This window comes from Lagopus leucura, unplaced genomic scaffold (assembly GCF_019238085.1).
Source record: "Lagopus leucura isolate 7727_CA_CO unplaced genomic scaffold, USGS_WTPT01 Super-Scaffold_100001, whole genome shotgun sequence".
NCBI lineage: Eukaryota > Metazoa > Chordata > Aves > Galliformes > Phasianidae > Lagopus > Lagopus leucura.
In genome coordinates this window covers 8,055,396-8,072,106 of record NW_024962262.1, presented here as the reverse complement: position 1 = coordinate 8,072,106, position 16,711 = coordinate 8,055,396, and the positions used below count along the sequence as shown (strand labels likewise).

Sequence of the window (16,711 nt, the reverse complement as noted above, 5' to 3'; positions counted from 1 at the left end):
TCAAGTTGAGAGAAGAGATGAACAATACTAAACACAGGTACCACCACAGTTAAAAATAACATTAATTATAATGTCCTGGAGAGCTAAAAGGAAAGCTGTTCCCTGTCCTCCTGTGTATCGTCCAAGTCCCTGGAGTATCCAGTAACATGATACATCTAGTGGGTGTATGTTAAACTAGCCCAATTACTCAAATAAATAGTGCAGTTCCCAAATAAATACTCTTATTGTCTCCAAGCCATACCATTCTACAGTTTGCATATATATCAGAGAGATACAATTCTGAAAGAGCTTGAAAGTCAAAGCAAAATAGATTTCTGTTAGCTTTCACTTCTAAAGCAGAATACACTTGCTTGTGTGGAAGGTGAAATTCAAGGCTCAGAGAATAAATTAAAGTATGTATAAAACAATTTCAAAAGCATTCTTCACAGTCTTTCTAAGCAACAAACACCTCACTTCAAAATCTGATTTGCCCATCACTTGTAGAACCAGAACTGATGGGGTGATACTTGGGACAGAGGTCTTTTCCACTTTTTGCTGTTGTACAGTTCCTGTGTGCATTAGACTTCAAAGGAATAGCACTGTGAGGTGTTAAGCAAGTACGAATGAGTCTTGTTATATATCTCCACTGATCCCATGGATATGCCTTCTCCATAGCTGTGTGAGCTTGTTGGCCATTCCACCCCTTGAAATGCATTCAAAGGCATTTTCTTCCTGCTGTGAACGATTCAAACAGAAATCAAAAATGATCTTCAAAATATTGTGTCGATTTCTACGTGCCATTCCATGTATTCTTTATGGTCCTGGATGTGCACGCACATACACCATCATAAATAATGCACTCACAAAAGTAACGAAGATAGATTTTTGCCTCTTGCACAATGGAAATCTCTGTGAACTTTGAGCCTTTCAGCAAAAGGCTGAAACACTGGGGAGTGTGCCCCAGAGCCTTTCTAAGAACTGTAGGCCCAATGCTACGCACTGTGCTAATGCTGTGCTTCCAGACTCTAGTCCAGTGGTAACGTGTTTTGTGCTTCATGTGCACTTTTTTATTGTTCAGCTTAAGTAATAGGTGAGAGGTGATATGATACGCCCATTTCACTTGGCTTTCTGGCACTGCCATGCATGTTTTTTGGCAGATCTATAAGTTATGGAGGTTCCTGGGCTGCTGACAGCCTGTGGCTCTGCAGCTTTTAGGGGAAAGGATTTGCATTATCTTCACTTTAATTTTATTTTTACTAAAACAGAGAGCAGTCAGAGTTGTCAACTGCTCATTATATATCTGCTCCATCGTATGCGCAATTTGTCCTGTGGTGTTTTCATATGTGTTCATTTTTAACTTTCAGATACTTCCAAATTCTGACATTTCCTCACTAGCTCATATTTCTCAGTGTTTGTGAGTACATGTAGTCTCTGATGGCCAACAAAAACCATCAATTTCCTTTCTCATGACAGAAAGGAAGCATTCCTAGGGCAACCAAGGAGTTTGAAAGACACTCCTACTGAAAGAGAGTGTATTTTATCTGAATTTGGACAGCAGATATCTTAATTTCTAATATAACTTCTGCTACCTCCTTTCATTCCCCAGAAATAGTGCAGATAGCTCTGCGTGTCCTTTCTCTGAGTTGGTGTGTAGCCACCAAGCACCAACACATGGAATTAAGACCTCTAGTAGGGAAGTACAAAAGTTTTATTTTTTTCTTTGCTCAAACCATGTTGTATTCCTTTTCCAAGAACAGCAGCATCCACTGTGATTCTTTTTGCAGTCATTTTATTGGCGTCTCAGTCTGTAGACTGTCTTTGCTCTCCCACTGACCTCAAAACTTGAATATCTAGCTACCATACGTTTGGTTTTTTATGCTCTTTGCTACTGTCTTCGTGGCCCTTAGTGCCTACATCACCGTCAGAAGATACCTCCATGTTTAAATATGGCAATGAAAATGCCCAGTCATTTTGGTAATGCAATACTTCCAGCCAGGACTCATTTTGCCTGTCCTGCCTGACAAGCAGTGCACAATTTCATACCTATTGAATTCTCCATTTAAATTCCATATCAGTTTAATGAATTAATTATCAATTTAACCTTTTTTTTTTTTTTTTAATTAAAAAGTCATGGAATCAGGGAATGGTTTTGATTGGAAGGTACCTTACAAATCATCCAATTCCACTCCCCTTCCATGGGCAGGGACAGTACCCACCAGAGCAGATTTTCCAAAGTCCCATCCAGCCTGGCCTTAAACACCTCCAGAGATGGAGCATTCACAGCTTCTCTTGGCAGTCTGTGCCAGTGCCTCATCGCCCTTGTGCTGAAGAATTTCTTCCTAATATCTAATCTAAATCTCCTCTCTTTTAGTTTAAAGCCACTAACCTTTGCTTTATCATTGCACTCCTTGATAAATATCATCTCTTAATCTTGGGAGGTCATTTTTTAATTTATATTTTGGTCCAAACATGCACCTAAGTGCAATGTAAATAGACTTATGCAAACTGTTTTGACTTTTATTACAAAAGGGTTTCAGTGACAGCTTTTCCCCATATTGCCCATTCTTCATTTAACCTCATAGTAAAACTAGATCTTGTGAACAGAACTTCTTGTTTTCAAACTTACAGCCTTACATTAGGTTTGTAACTTGATAAAGAAATGAAAATTGATTCTATGAACTTGTCTATAAGCTTCATTTTCTATGCTAGTATTCTATAATAAATATGCATGTAATAGCAATAAATATTACGAAGTTTCCAAAAAATACCACCCAAAAGGAAATTGGATCTTAATCTGAATCAATTCTCTATAATGACTTATTGTCACCAGAACCTTTCATATTCTGTTTCATTAACATCATATTTAACTCTGCTAGATAACAAATTTACTGAGTTATTGCAAGGATTTTTATCTTAGCAGTTATGAGTGCAGATGTACAAGGTGAAAAATCAAGTATTTTCTGCACTCATATGTTTTGCTTAATGGAGAACCAAACCTTCCGTTTTTGAGAAAGCTGAAATCTCTAAATAATATCAAGTTTTATACAAAACTGCAGAAGAAAGATCAGAAACCACTGTAAAATGAAAAAATGAAGATTTTGCTTCAAAATATTGAAATGTCTATATGTCAAAAAAAATCAAATCTGAGCTTCATTTTTTGATAAAACAACTACTTGAACAAAATTCTAGCCTAGGCCTAGTGATTAATAATGTGCTCAAATGACAGATAAAAGCTTGACTTTGAAAAATATGCAGTGATTGAACGTAACTATTTTTTTTTTTTTCTCTTTCCTCAGATCAACCGGTAGGGAGTATGCTCTGAAGATAATCAAAAAAAGTAAATGCAGAGGAAAAGTAAGTGAAAATTTTGAATGAGACCAAAACTTTTTTTTTTTTTTTTTTTTTTTCCAAGAAACATTTTATGAGAGATTGGTTTGGGAAGCTGTTCATATTTATCTTCTTCCTGTCAAGAGTTACAATCTTCTTGGCTCAATCCTTTGCCAGCCAGCCATCTTGAGACCCTTGGAGTATCAGTATTAAAGACTTGAAGGTGCCTTTCAAGATGCATATGTTGATTTAATTTGATTGGCTGTGCCTGGGTACACTCACTCCTCTCACTCTTGACCTCTGTAATTATGTCTGCTACCTTTCTTAATCCCACATACTACAGAAAACAGCAGAATAATAACACTAATTGTAAAAACGCCGGTCAGTATCAGTGGGCTAATCAAACTGATGTCAGCTTTATAAAAAAATGAATTTATTACATTTTAGAATTTTATAACAAAAAATTACCTGAGAAAATGCAATCATATTACTAGCGGAATGCTTTTGCATTGGAGAAGAAGATTTAAAAGCTTCTGTGTTTCCTTTTTTCTGTGTCAGAAATGCCTTTTCTTGTGTTTCATTTTCTGTATTCTTAGTTCTTTTTTTAGTTATCACACTGATGATGTTCCTAGATTAGTCTCTTCTGTATTGCCAGAGGCACTATCAATAATCATTCTAAACAAGCCCTGAAGAACCCTCACAGGTCCCAGTCCTCTTTGCATTTTCCACTGTACATGGAAGTGAAAAGTTTTCCCACCAATCTGTAGTCATTGAAAATTTCTTTTGTGTGGCAGGAGCACATGATCCAGAATGAGGTGTCCATTTTAAGACGAGTCAAGCATCCCAATATTGTACTTCTGATTGAGGAGATGGACATGCCAACTGAGTTATACCTTGTCATGGAACTTGTAAAGGTGAGTGTTTTGGAGTTAAACTGCTTGCTAAAGATTGTCTTAACCTTATTCAGAAATTGTACTGGTACTAAAGCTTAGTCAAAATCATAGCATTGTGTCATGATGCTTATAATGCATGGGTCTCATCCAGTGCCCTACTGAAAGATGTGTAACCCACAGTCAAATTTTTTTACAGCTTTGGAATACGTATATATCTACCTTTCTGTCATGCTCAGAAATGCCCTATTGGAAATGACCAGTTTTACTTACTCCTCCAAAAGTACTCTCTTTTAAAAGTTTCTCTTAACCAAAAGGCATCTTCCATGAAATGAACTGAAAGTACCCCCACTCTGATCAGATGTAAACATCAAAAATACAATATTATTTGATAAAAGAGTTTTATTTTATGAACCTATGCTAAATATAGACAATATTACTTGACTGTTTTCTCCACTGATTTATATTAACATATTGTCAGGTTTCCATCCTTGATAATAACCTAAATTTCAGCTGCAGGAAGTGGGGGAAGTGAAGGAGAAAACCTATTTAAAGCATGACTCTGTTCTGAAAAGTAAATGCAGCATTTTATATTTGGAGCCCTATTTATTTCTTCATTGTAACTCCCAGATTTTATTTATTCAAACTAGATTTTGAAACTTCATCCGGGTCATCTCTTGCCCTTATACTGTCAAAAACACAATGTATGAGGTCTGAATTTAGCTCTCGGTTCTGATACTAATACACCAGTATGTCACTGTGCATAAAAGGTGGTGAAATACTTTTGAGTAAATTATCCAAATAAGATCAGAAAATCATGGAGGGCATGTTGTCCTCCATGCTTATTTTAACAGAATACACCTGCTTTTCACATTCATAATGGAAATAGCAATCCTTCCTTCCTTAGCTATTTGAGAAGGAAATCTTTCTAGCATCCACTTCTCCTGTGTCTTGATCAGCAAGTTGTCCTGGGACAATCTTTCAGGCCCACACCTGGGAAATCTACTGATTTAAGTGTTTAAGGAAAGCACTGCAATAAGGAAGCCCTTGCTGTGCAGAAGCATTTGTGTGCAGATCTGGTGTCTAAGTATGCTCAACACTTGAGAGCAAGGCAGGTACTCTGAACCCTGGGACCTGGATCACTTCCATTTGAATTAAAGGCATGATCACCTTCTGTAGGCATTCTCTGTATCTGTGGTGAGAAATAGGCATTAACAGAGATGGTGAGAGATTTTGGAAAGCAGGGCTGCTCTCTGCAGTGCTTTGCACTGGTTGTAGGTGGGATGCTCTTAATGTAGGCCCCTCACTGCGAGGTTGGGTAGGATGATCCCAAGTCCAAGTGTTACTTCAAGGACTTCTTGAGTACGAGAGAAAGGAGAATTAAACATATTTTGTTCAGTCTCTTCTTTCTTGTGCTGTCTGGCAGCAGCAGTGACACTGCCAGGTTTCCAGTGCAGCATTGCACTTACCTGCTCTCTGCAAAGATGCTGTGCTGCCAGGCAAGGGGCCATCAGGCATGGCCATGGGTGGATGTCCGCAGATAATCTCTATTTCTGCAACAGGCTGAGAAAGCTTGTTATCCATAGAAAGCTCTGGTTACACTCCATCCTCCTGGGTGCTCAGGAGGTGGCCATGTTGTCCTCGTGGATTTGAGCCTGCCTAAGGTCTGCTTGTCTTGAGAGGTGCTGTGGAGCTTACAGCCCAGCTAACCCTGCTGTCAACAGCCTCCAAGCTCTGAGGAAGCACACTGGGATGTGCTGGCGACAACGAATGAATGGGGTGCTCAGCGTCTCTGTTTAGTCTCTGTTGGAGAAGTTAAAACCTAGCAAAAAAGCAAAATGCTTACACTCTTGCACTGTGAAAGCCACTATGCAGCCATTCCCAGAAGAATTTTCCCACCTTCTCCATATGCACAGCCCTCTAAAGCAGTTGTGAGTGCAGTGCAAAATAGCACAGCTGGCATTAACCATCACTATTTTGATCATAATTACTGCTCTTTGTTATGGTAAGTGAGCTCACTGAGATCCATGCTACTGTATATTTTTACCAGTGTTCAAGACATCTTGCATCTTCGAGGGTACCTCGAGTACTCTTGCACAATGTTGTAATCTAGTGTAGCCATCGCTTCAGTCTCTATCAATCAATCTTTCATCTTGGCCCCATGAGGTGTGCTAAGAAGTAAAAGCTGTGCCTTGTCTAACATGCCAAGACTTAAGCACATAGCCGGTTTTATGGGTGCAACCTGCTGTGCTATTCATGCTTGAAAAATGTTCAAACTGTATCCCCAGCGAATTTTTAATCAAAGTCCTACTCAGCTTAATAAGAGAGGAAGAGACCAAAAACTCTTTCAAAATGATTACTGTAAAAAAATTATACAAAGAAAACTATCAGTTATTTTCTGGAAAAATCTGTTTTCTTGCACTCTTTGTTTTTTGCTCTTCAGGGTTGCTGAAAATAGTAAGATATCTATAGTCTTAGATATGCAGTAGAAGGGCTTCGTACACATTATACAGTTCTTGTATCCTAGAGAGCATTGTTCTCATGCTCTTTACTTTTATGTGGAATAATAGAAGAAATTGAGAAGAAATATCCTACTCCTGGGAAGTTTGCTTTCTATGAAGCAAACATCTATTCCTTAATATTTAATTGGGGAAAAAAGCCTTGCTGTATTCTACAGGCACCAGGGAAGGTATTTCTGGGAAGACATTAATTGTTAATTCACCAATTGCTGACTGTTACCATTTCATAGTGTGCACTGTTAGAACTGATTAACCATCTGTTATTGACTGACTTTTGAAGAGCTGAGTTTAAATCAAACTCTCAGACAGGAAAGAAATTCAAGGAGAAAAGGCTTGATACTGCAGAGCACGGTTTTGGTTAATGCCACCCCGTATTAATTGGTAGTAACATGCTTGACATAAGTGACTGCTGCAAATACCGCCCTCGCTTCGTGGCAGTTAGAGCATTCATTGCTTTGTAAAGTGTAAGAAAAAGCACTTCATAAATACAAATATAAACACATTGCAAATGGTGCTTGTAAAAGGAAGCAAAGTCCTGGCTTCTGGCACGCTGCCTCTTTACACAGCGAAACAAAATTGTTATTCAAACCTAACAGGGGTTTGGCCAATTTAACAAGCAAGATTTATTACAGAGTTTCCTTTACTGCTCCAGGATATGATTTCACTTTTGCAGAAAAGAAAAAAAGAGATAGATTATATCATTTACATAACAAGGTAATAAATAAATAATTGGTTACTGTACTTCCAAGTACACTTCCTCATGTGCACAGATGATAAAAACTGCATTCAGATGTGCTGGTCTGATTTCACTCCTGAACACAGGATTTAAGACTGAAATGTCAGCCTGAGCTCACCCCTTGTGCCTGAATAAATGATAGGGACCCGCTGTGTGAATCAGCTAAGCAGAACCTTGCAGGGTAAAGTGCTCTTCAGGGACGGGGAAGTCTGAAAAACATTCCGCCTGATACAGCTGTCAGCTGTGTTAACTCTTTCCAGGATGTCACTTCCCTTTTAACTGCAGAGAGTCTCACAGGCTAACTATACCCTCTTTTCTTTCCAGACTACCTGGTGAGAAACTTCACTTGCTGGAGAAAATGGTTCTGCTTCAGATTAGCTTGGCTGCCTATGTACTCTGCATCTTCTCTTATCTGGAGTTTGAGTTCTCCTTGCACATGAACATTTGTTCTTTTTCTTCTGACTTCACAATGAAATTTTCCCTTCTCTTTCTAAGTTTCAGCTTCTTTCCTTCTTGTCCTTCACATCTCAGCTCAGACTGCTCTCTTTGTTTTGAGACAGATCCTTTGCTGATGTTATGAACACTTCTCCTGAGCATCTGGAACGTATTAGATAAGACCAAAGATCTGTCTAATCCACGACCTCATGTTAAAAAGCAGCTGGTACAGGGGCTTCACAGGAAGGAGCGTAGGGAAGATAGATTATTTATCCCACATATTTTGCCACATGCTGATATCTAATACTTAGGGATCAGGTAATGCCATAGTATTGTACTTTTGCCAAATATTTGGCCTTTCTCTCTAATCTTGTATCTGGTTTAACTTGCCTTTTTCTTCCTCCTTTTCCTTCACACTATGTACCTTGATGTATCTTCATCAGTCACCAGCCAGAGCAGGAGGAGATGGATGCAGTCCAGATTTGACAGTCTTTGGCTGCAAGCACTTTCCAAAGCTGGAGTTTGGCATCTGCGGTGGGAATAAACCCACCCTGACAGTCTTCAGCTGCATCTCAACAATGCTGATTTTTCAGTAGTTTTAATTTTTTGTTTTATTTTATGTTGTACTTAAAACTAATGGCTGTTTTCTCAGGTTCAAGCCTTTAGTGGTTGCCTTTTCCTACCTTTTTCTTCATAGCCTTGATTTCTGGAAATATTATTTTCATTTCTCCTTGTTCCTTATTTCTCTGAGTGAAAGCAATGTTTTAGTAACCTGCAGCTGAGCCTTAAAAAAGCCACCAAATATCTCGAGGCTGACGATAAAATCATGAGAGTTGGCAAAAGCTGTGACTTTTCCATTTCCCTCAAAAAGTACCTTCCATTTCTTCACAGTGCAGTTTTCTGTGGTGTACTTTTTCTCCTGATGTTGTGACTGCAGCAGCATTTTTTTGCATTCTTTTTGCAGAATTATCCATTCCCTATTCTTGTTGTTGTTGTTGGCCCATGTTTCCTTTATGGTGCTGCTTTGGTTTTGGCCAAAGGCCAGAAATGAGTAATGCCTCTCAAAAGATATTTGTTTTTTCCTCTGTTCCATCACACTTCCACCTTAATCTCTACTTTAAAACTATTTTTTTTCAGTCTTTCTCCAAACACTCACACATTCCTATTCCTGCTTGCCATCTCAGCCCTGACAGAGTCATCCAACTGCAATGGCTGCCTCAAGTCCTGCTTTGTGGACTTCTGCTTAATATTCCTTCATTTCTTCTTTTTCTCATTTTTCTTTCATCAGCAGTAACTTTCAGCTGAATTAGACAGCATGTTGACCTGGAAATGGTACAAGTTGCCATCTGTATTTATAGCTAAGGTGAACTATTGATGTAAATCCTAAAATGTCTTACAGTATAATTTTGCCATATATACTGGCAGGTAGCTGATCTGAGTGTTATTCAGTTTCTTCATCTTTCTGGGGCTTAGTCAGGCTTTACACAAAAATGTGGTGTCAGCCTGTTTGTAATTATAATAAAAATGGCAAGAGCTGGTATGCAGCATCATGACAGGCAGGTATGTAGGCATGCCAGAAATTTGCAACAGGGACCCAGAATAAAAAGGTTGGCAAGCACTGAACATGTTACAGGAACAGCATCAGGTGGGAACAGTCTGCAGTGGAGACTCCAGCCCCATGGCTGTCCAACTGAGCGGTGGCAAATGGTACTGAATTAGTGATACGTTCAGCTGCCGCCATGGGAGGTGTCATTACATTGCGTAAAGCAAGAAAACTGCTGCTCCTCCTTCTCCTCAACAAATAATACTCACTGACGTTCCCTCAATTTTTTTTTTTTTCAGTCATTACACAAATAATGTTACTTATATGCTGTGGTCATTTTGCTCCAGGGAGGAGATCTTTTTGATGCTATTACTTCCACCAACAAATACACAGAGCGGGATGCCAGTGGGATGCTTTACAATCTGGCCAGTGCCATCAAATATCTTCACAGCCTGAACATCGTTCACAGGGATATCAAGCCGGAGAACCTCTTGGTGAGTGAAAATTCAGCTTTCAGTTTTGTTGATAACTTAGAAGTGTGTGAGAGTAGGTCTGCATTTTTCTCTCCTTCCAGATATGCCCCAACTTTATTTCAGGCTTTAAAGTCATTTAGTTTTAATCTTAGCATTGTAAAGCTCTCCTAAGATTAACAACTAACACAAAAAAGCCCCTAACATCAGTTGGTATGTCTAGACTGTTCCCCAGGACGCAGCAACAGGATGATTTTAGTGATCACTAGAAGTGAACTTTTAGTGAGCTGCTGTGTAATCTCAGACTTCACATAAATACAAAGGAGTGGTGTCCCCGATAGACCACTCTGTATGTCTGCAGCTGCTTAAGCAATTAGCAGCAGCTCAGTTTTACCAAGATTGTATAAATGTTGTGCCCAAGTCATGTGCTATGTCAGAACAGAACCAGGATGACACTTCTAAATCCTTCTCTGCCAAATAATCCTATAGAACACTATAGACATTTCTTTAAGTTTTCCTTTTTCTCACTGAATCTATATGAGCGTTATCCACTGAAGACAATGAAAACAATGCCCTGATGCTTAGTCCTCCTGAGTTTTTGTTTTCTTGAATGCAGAAGTTGTGTTCTCCAGCTGATTTCATTTCATTTCTTCCAGTGAATTAATTTCTCTTAATTACGTCTGGCATGTTCCAGTATGAAGATATCCCAATTCTTCTACAAGCATAGAACAATGTTAACAAGACCTAGAATGTCAGTTCCCTCATCCCTGTGCTGTCTGCTGTGTATTTAGTACTGCTCGAGGCTGAGAAGGTCTTATGGGAAAGCTGACTCAGGTAGATCTTGACAGAATTCCAGGGAATTGGATTCTTATAGTTGAGGCTTGTCTAGCAATAGATACCTCCATAGCTCTGGCTGAGGAAGTAGTCTGGCCTAATTTTGCAGGAACTGCTAAAAACTTGTGCAGAAATCTAATTAGAAACCAGTGATTGATACTCCTTTAGCAGCCCTTGGTGTTCACAGGTGGCTGCATGCAGAGGTTATGGCAGTCACACGTCGGCATTCATTAACACTTTGACAAGGGATGTGCAGTAATGTCTTGGTGCAGGGGATTGTCTTGAGATGTCACAAAATTCCTGGCAGCAGCAGAATGAAACTTATGGGAATGAGAAGAAAGTTGACAGGAGGTGGGGACAACAAAGAGAGAATAAAATCTTCCAGCTCAGCCATCTCTGGAAATTCCCACTACCATGGATAATCATGTTGTTTTCCACTGTAGCCAAATTGCTTATGAGGATTTTTCCTATGTTGTATGTATGCATAGGTACTACATTGCAATTGATACTGAGCAGTGAGTGTGCAGTACTTCACTCTTTACAACGTCATAACCATAACAGCCAGCATTTGACTAATAAATTTTCTAAGGTTTATCACGTCTTTGAAAGAAATGAATTGTTTTGGAAGACAGCTTTTGAGCCAGGGTTAGCTGGGTTCTGACTCTGTCTCCGGCATTGGCTGCCCATGGGCTTATGTATTTCTTAGGTCCTACTTTGACCTTCTTACCTGCTACATGGGGTGGTACTTCTTGTATCACCAGTCTGCCATTGGAGTTATTTTCCTGGAATTTATAAAATGCTTATAAGCTGGCCTAACAATCAGCGTCCAAGATTTTAGGGTATGCTGGTTATCTGTGATTTTTTACCAACATGCACATTTTTATTCTCTGGAGGGTGCCTTCCATGCTTTAATTGGAACATTTTTCATAATTGCTGCTATTTAGCACGTTTATTTTGTCAAGTCATGGGGATGTCTTTATAGCCATATAATAAACCCTAGAGAACAACTTCTCTGACTGTTGCCATCTGCAGTGATCACAAGAGCAGCTTAGAAAATACTGACAGTCTTTATAGTAATAGGATACATATGGTGGTACACAATTATGTGTGGCTGCATTCAATTAGTGTTGTACAATTACACAGTTTTACTGCTTAGTTAAAACAGTGAAAGCACTACATAGAGGGTAATTTGCACTAATTCCCATTTCTTTAATTGCCCTTTGGTATTTAAATGCAGTAGAACATATATAGCGTTTGTTCTGAATAACACAAGCATTAAATTATCTTTCACATTCCTTGACTGGCAAGGAACATACCACAGCTTCAAGATGGAATCCTTTTTATATGGAGTTATAACAGGGTAAGCAAAAGTTACTTTGTTTGGTTTTACAAGTCAAGTGAAGTAGCTTTCCAAGGAAAGTAGTTACTGAAGACAGGTGGAGCAAAGTACAAGAAAATGCACAGTACCAAACTTCCTCCATTGGTAAATATTGCCAAACAAGCCTTTTCCATAAATAATTTCTGGTATATATAAGGTTCAGACTGTTAATGGAGGAACCTTACAGATGATCAGTAGGTCAGCACAACTCAGAGCATGAATTACAATAGGATATGCTAATTAGACTGAATTCAGCTCTTAATGTTCTAAGTGAACACTTTACATTTTTCAGCAAGTGAATATTTAAAGCTCTAGTCTCTAGCCTTTAATTAAAACTGTTGTTGAAATTAGATTTATTACAGCCATTTCAAGGAGCACTTTCTTTAGTTTCAGGAACCAGATGTATTTAACAAACTGTGTTTTTAATAAAGCCATAATTGCTTTTTTTTTTCTCTAAGCCCATCTTTCTTCTGGTTTAGCAGCAGAGAAATATGAATCTATATCAAAATGTTGGTCCTTTTAAAGATTCAGTTTTATTGTTGAAAATAACATAAATAAAAGAATTCTGTGCATTCTGAATGTCAGCTTGTGACTGTATTGTATGGTAGTGGTGATTCAGGACAGAGGGGGGGGTTCCTCTCGAACCCACAAATGATGAACAGTAACAAAGGAGATGCTTAGCTATGGGATTTTATTTTATTTTATAATAGAGTCAAGTATTTCATTTTTGCACTAAGTGAACCATTCAAGGGTCCATTGCAGAAAGCACTGAATTACTTAAGAAAATTTTGCTCTGCAAAAACTTGCAGACAAGTTTGATATTTGATGCAGGACTGACTGAGATGGGTATTAAGGGTGATGTTGTTTTTGATCGTGAAGTGTGATATATCCTCATTTTCTCAGGCATTACTGGTGATTGTTTTCATGCTATCACTGGGCAAGCCAGACTGTATGGAGCTTTAATTTGGATTGCAAAATAATAACGTGGTGTATCTATGCTTTAAGAAGCACTCCCAAGACCCTTTCCACTTTCTAAGGTGTGATGGTAAATAGCATTAACATGCATCATAGACAGTTTCAAAACAGGCAGCAAAAACCCAAAGTAATAGTCGGATTAAAGACAGATTCATAGTGCAGTGTGTAATTTAGATTAGTTTCAGTCTGGTTTAAGCATTTTCTGCATGTTTTCAGTGTTTGTAGGTTTGTGTTTGTTCTTTTGCATTGTGCTAGATTTTCAAATGTCTATTTTTTAATGAAGTTTCTAGCTTTTCTTGTTTCTTAATCGCCCTTCACACCCATGAAAACCCCCAAAATATCATGTTCTCTGAAGACCATGTGTGTTTTAAGGGCAGATTTTTAGGTGTTCTCATTATCAGCCCAGCCTATGTCCGCTGATGATGGTGGGAACACATACTGCTAGGAGACTGGTGTTAGGCAGTCATGCAAGGAGAGGACTGTTGCGGGTGTGCATCTGTTGTTACTATCAGTTGTGTTGTTGATCACTGTTGTGTTATCTAAGAATGTGAAAACCCCGTGTGAGCCTTTAAACTCTTTATAGGTAAGACTCAAAAACTCAAAATACCTGCACTATTGGTATTGGTATTGGTATTGGTATTGGTATTGGAATTGGCTATCAGTGGGAACACTTCGGCTGGAAGGTCAGACCTTTGCTTTTGTATTTTTATTTTTAATGAGAGGTAATACATCCTTTGTTAGCTAGGTAGCAAGGTAAGTCTTCCCCAAACATTGTAGAAAATTGTCCTATTTGTCTGAATTTTCAAAACTTTCTGCTGAGTGTGTTGTGTGCAAGGAAGAAAATGAAGACTGCAAATTAAAAGGAATTTTTCAGGCAGTTAATAAATCATACAGTCGTTCCCTTGGTAGAACTCTTTTAAACATTTGAATTTTGTTCCTGATTTAGGTATATGAACACCAAGATGGAAGCAAGTCCCTGAAGTTAGGGGACTTTGGCCTAGCAACCATTGTGGATGGACCTCTATACACTGTCTGTGGGACCCCAACATATGTAGCTCCAGAAATCATTGCTGAAACTGGGTAAATTGATTCTAGTGAGAATTCATTGTTCTGTTTGCAGTAGAATGTGTTCTCGACATTGTACCAGATATGAGTTCTTGCAGCTAGGATTTCTATGATGCTTTTGCTTGGATGTGATGCTGGATCATACCGCATAGGACATCTCAGTCAGAAGGGACCTCTGGAAGCTATCTTGCCAAAACCAGTTCAAAGCAGTGTTGAATTTGTAATTATAGCAGGTTGCTTTGTTGTTAGCCTCAAACTTCTCAGCATTAAGTTACTAACTAGCCAATTGCACGTACTATAGAATTAATTCTCATACTAACTCCAGAGATTATTAGATACTGTTTACTTAATTTTATTTTGTTGTCAAACACTGTCCTTTTCTTTGTTCCATCAATAAATATCTGCTGGTTTGAGCAGCCTGTGTCCATCTTTTCATCACTGTAGGCTTTCTGTTGGTAGAGGTCACTGTCTAGCTAAGCATATTGTCTTCTGGACATTTACAAATTCTTATCTGATATAGTTTTAAGATGTAAATGAAAAACAAAAGAAAGGAAAGCAAAATTAGAATAGGTCAGTAGATAGAATATAGTGAAAGAGCAGGTAAAAATATGTAAGAACTTGTTAACAATCCATAGAATCATAGAACCATAGAACCGTAGCACTGTAGAACTGTAGAACTGTGTAGAATCATAGAATCATAGAATGGCCTGGGTTGAAAAGGACCGCAATGATCATCTGGTTTCAACCCCCCTGCTATGTGCAGGGTCACCAACCACCAGACCAGGCTGCCCAGAGCCACATCCAGCCTGGCCTTGAATGCCTCCAGGGATGGGGCATCCACAACCTCCTTGGGCAACCTGTTCCAGTGCATCACCACCCTCTGTGTGAAAAACTTCCTCCTAATATCTAATCTAAACCTCAGTCTCAGTTTAAAATGATTCTGAAAATGTTTTCTCTGTTCTTGTACTGTAGTTCCTGGACATCAGATTTCTCTAACCATATCTCTCACACTTATAGGTATGGCTTGAAGGTGGACATCTGGGCAGCGGGCGTGATTACTTATATCCTGCTCTGTGGTTTTCCTCCATTCCGTGGGTATGGAATGATCCCTTCAACCATCCTTGCTCTGTGAATCGGTCCCTGTGCTGCTTCTGCATTAAACAAGTTTTCTGCTTATAGGGTTTGGTTTTTCCCATGCTGTGCATAGTAATTTTCACAAATCCCATAAATGTTTGTGACTTCACTCTGTCTTGTGTTTGTTTATTTTAGTTTAAACTTAATTATGTTACAAAGCAAGGTCCTCCACTATGGGTTCTGGGTGTCTTTGCCTGATGTTTAAAATACATAGTGAAATAAAAATCTTTCATGGACAAAATGCAGCTTATTTTGTGATTTGTAAAAGATTGATAAAATGTAAACCACTTAATGGCATGCCAGATCTTTTCTCCCCCTCAGAGCAATTGCAAAGTGGTTGACCGTCCTAAAAAGTGCCAAATGAGCTTTGTTTTATTGACCTCAGCATTCACATCTGTGCCTGCATGCTTAGGAAGAATAAACAGCTTCCTAAAGCACGCTAAGGAACATCCAATTAAAAGCAATTTCAAGAACCTTCTTAAAACCAGCTCTGGAAATAATGCCTTTGTGGGTTTTGTTGTTTTTGTTTTTTATTTTACAGAAGTGGAGATGACCAAGAAGTACTTTTTGATCAGATTTTGATGGGACAGGTGGATTTTCCATCTCCATATTGGGACAATGTTTCTGACTCTGCAAAGGTAGGTTTATGTCGCTAATGGCACTGCTTCTCCAGTATTCTTCCCAATGCTTGAGATAATAATGACTGTTGTCCTTTCAGCATGCTGTATTTGACATCTCTTATACATCTCCTGCTACATCTGTAAATTCTTCTGTGCTACCAAGAATGAATTGTCATTTGATCGCTGTCTGTTAGTTTAGGAGGTCCTGCAATGGACCCTACCTCTTTATGATGTTTCATACAGCAGAGACACCAGCACCCTTTACTGACCAAGAAATAATTATGAGTAAGTTGGTTGCATCTGTCCTCCTTAGGTTGGAAGTTCCCTGGGACTGTGTATGCATTTATGATATGGACGAGGTTCCAACTTGGAGCCTTTGAATATGATAAAATAATGTTACAGGGAAGCTATTTTCCCTTATTAACGCCATTAAATGATGTATCTGTCATTTCTTTCTGTCAGTGAACCAGGCCAAGCATTGTAACTCATTGTTGTCAGCATGGTATGAAATATGGACTTCTTCTGTCCACCGGTTCATGGGTAGCCTCTTGACACAAGACAGGGGAGAGTTAGAGCTTGGGATGTGCTAAAGCAGGTACAACACTTAACAGATACAGATCCTGATGGATCTGGGGAAACAGTTTCCCTCACAGACTTTCTAGGGATCAGAAATTTACTATAGTGACATACGTACACATAGAGAAATACAGTACATATGTACATTAAAAAATAACCACAAATAAAAACTATTTGGTTTTTGGTCAACATGTAGTTACCTGCTCAGTTTCCCTAATACGTGAGTGTTC

The 16,711-nt window shown here is 38.7% G+C and overlaps 1 protein-coding gene across 2 annotated transcripts in view; it reads left to right on the top strand.

Annotated features, from left to right (window-relative positions):
• The window catches only part of DCLK1 (doublecortin like kinase 1), a 222,883-nt gene that overhangs the window by 181,129 nt on the left and 25,043 nt on the right, over positions 1-16,711 (top strand). For both annotated transcript variants that reach the window (XM_042868303.1, XM_042868304.1), the window contains exons 9-14: positions 3,276-3,333; positions 4,101-4,220; positions 9,777-9,923; positions 14,033-14,166; positions 15,169-15,246; positions 15,827-15,923. In XM_042868303.1, the coding sequence (XP_042724237.1) occupies positions 3,276-3,333; positions 4,101-4,220; positions 9,777-9,923; positions 14,033-14,166; positions 15,169-15,246; positions 15,827-15,923 (634 nt within the window). The remainder of the gene's footprint in view (positions 1-3,275; positions 3,334-4,100; positions 4,221-9,776; positions 9,924-14,032; positions 14,167-15,168; positions 15,247-15,826; positions 15,924-16,711) is intronic.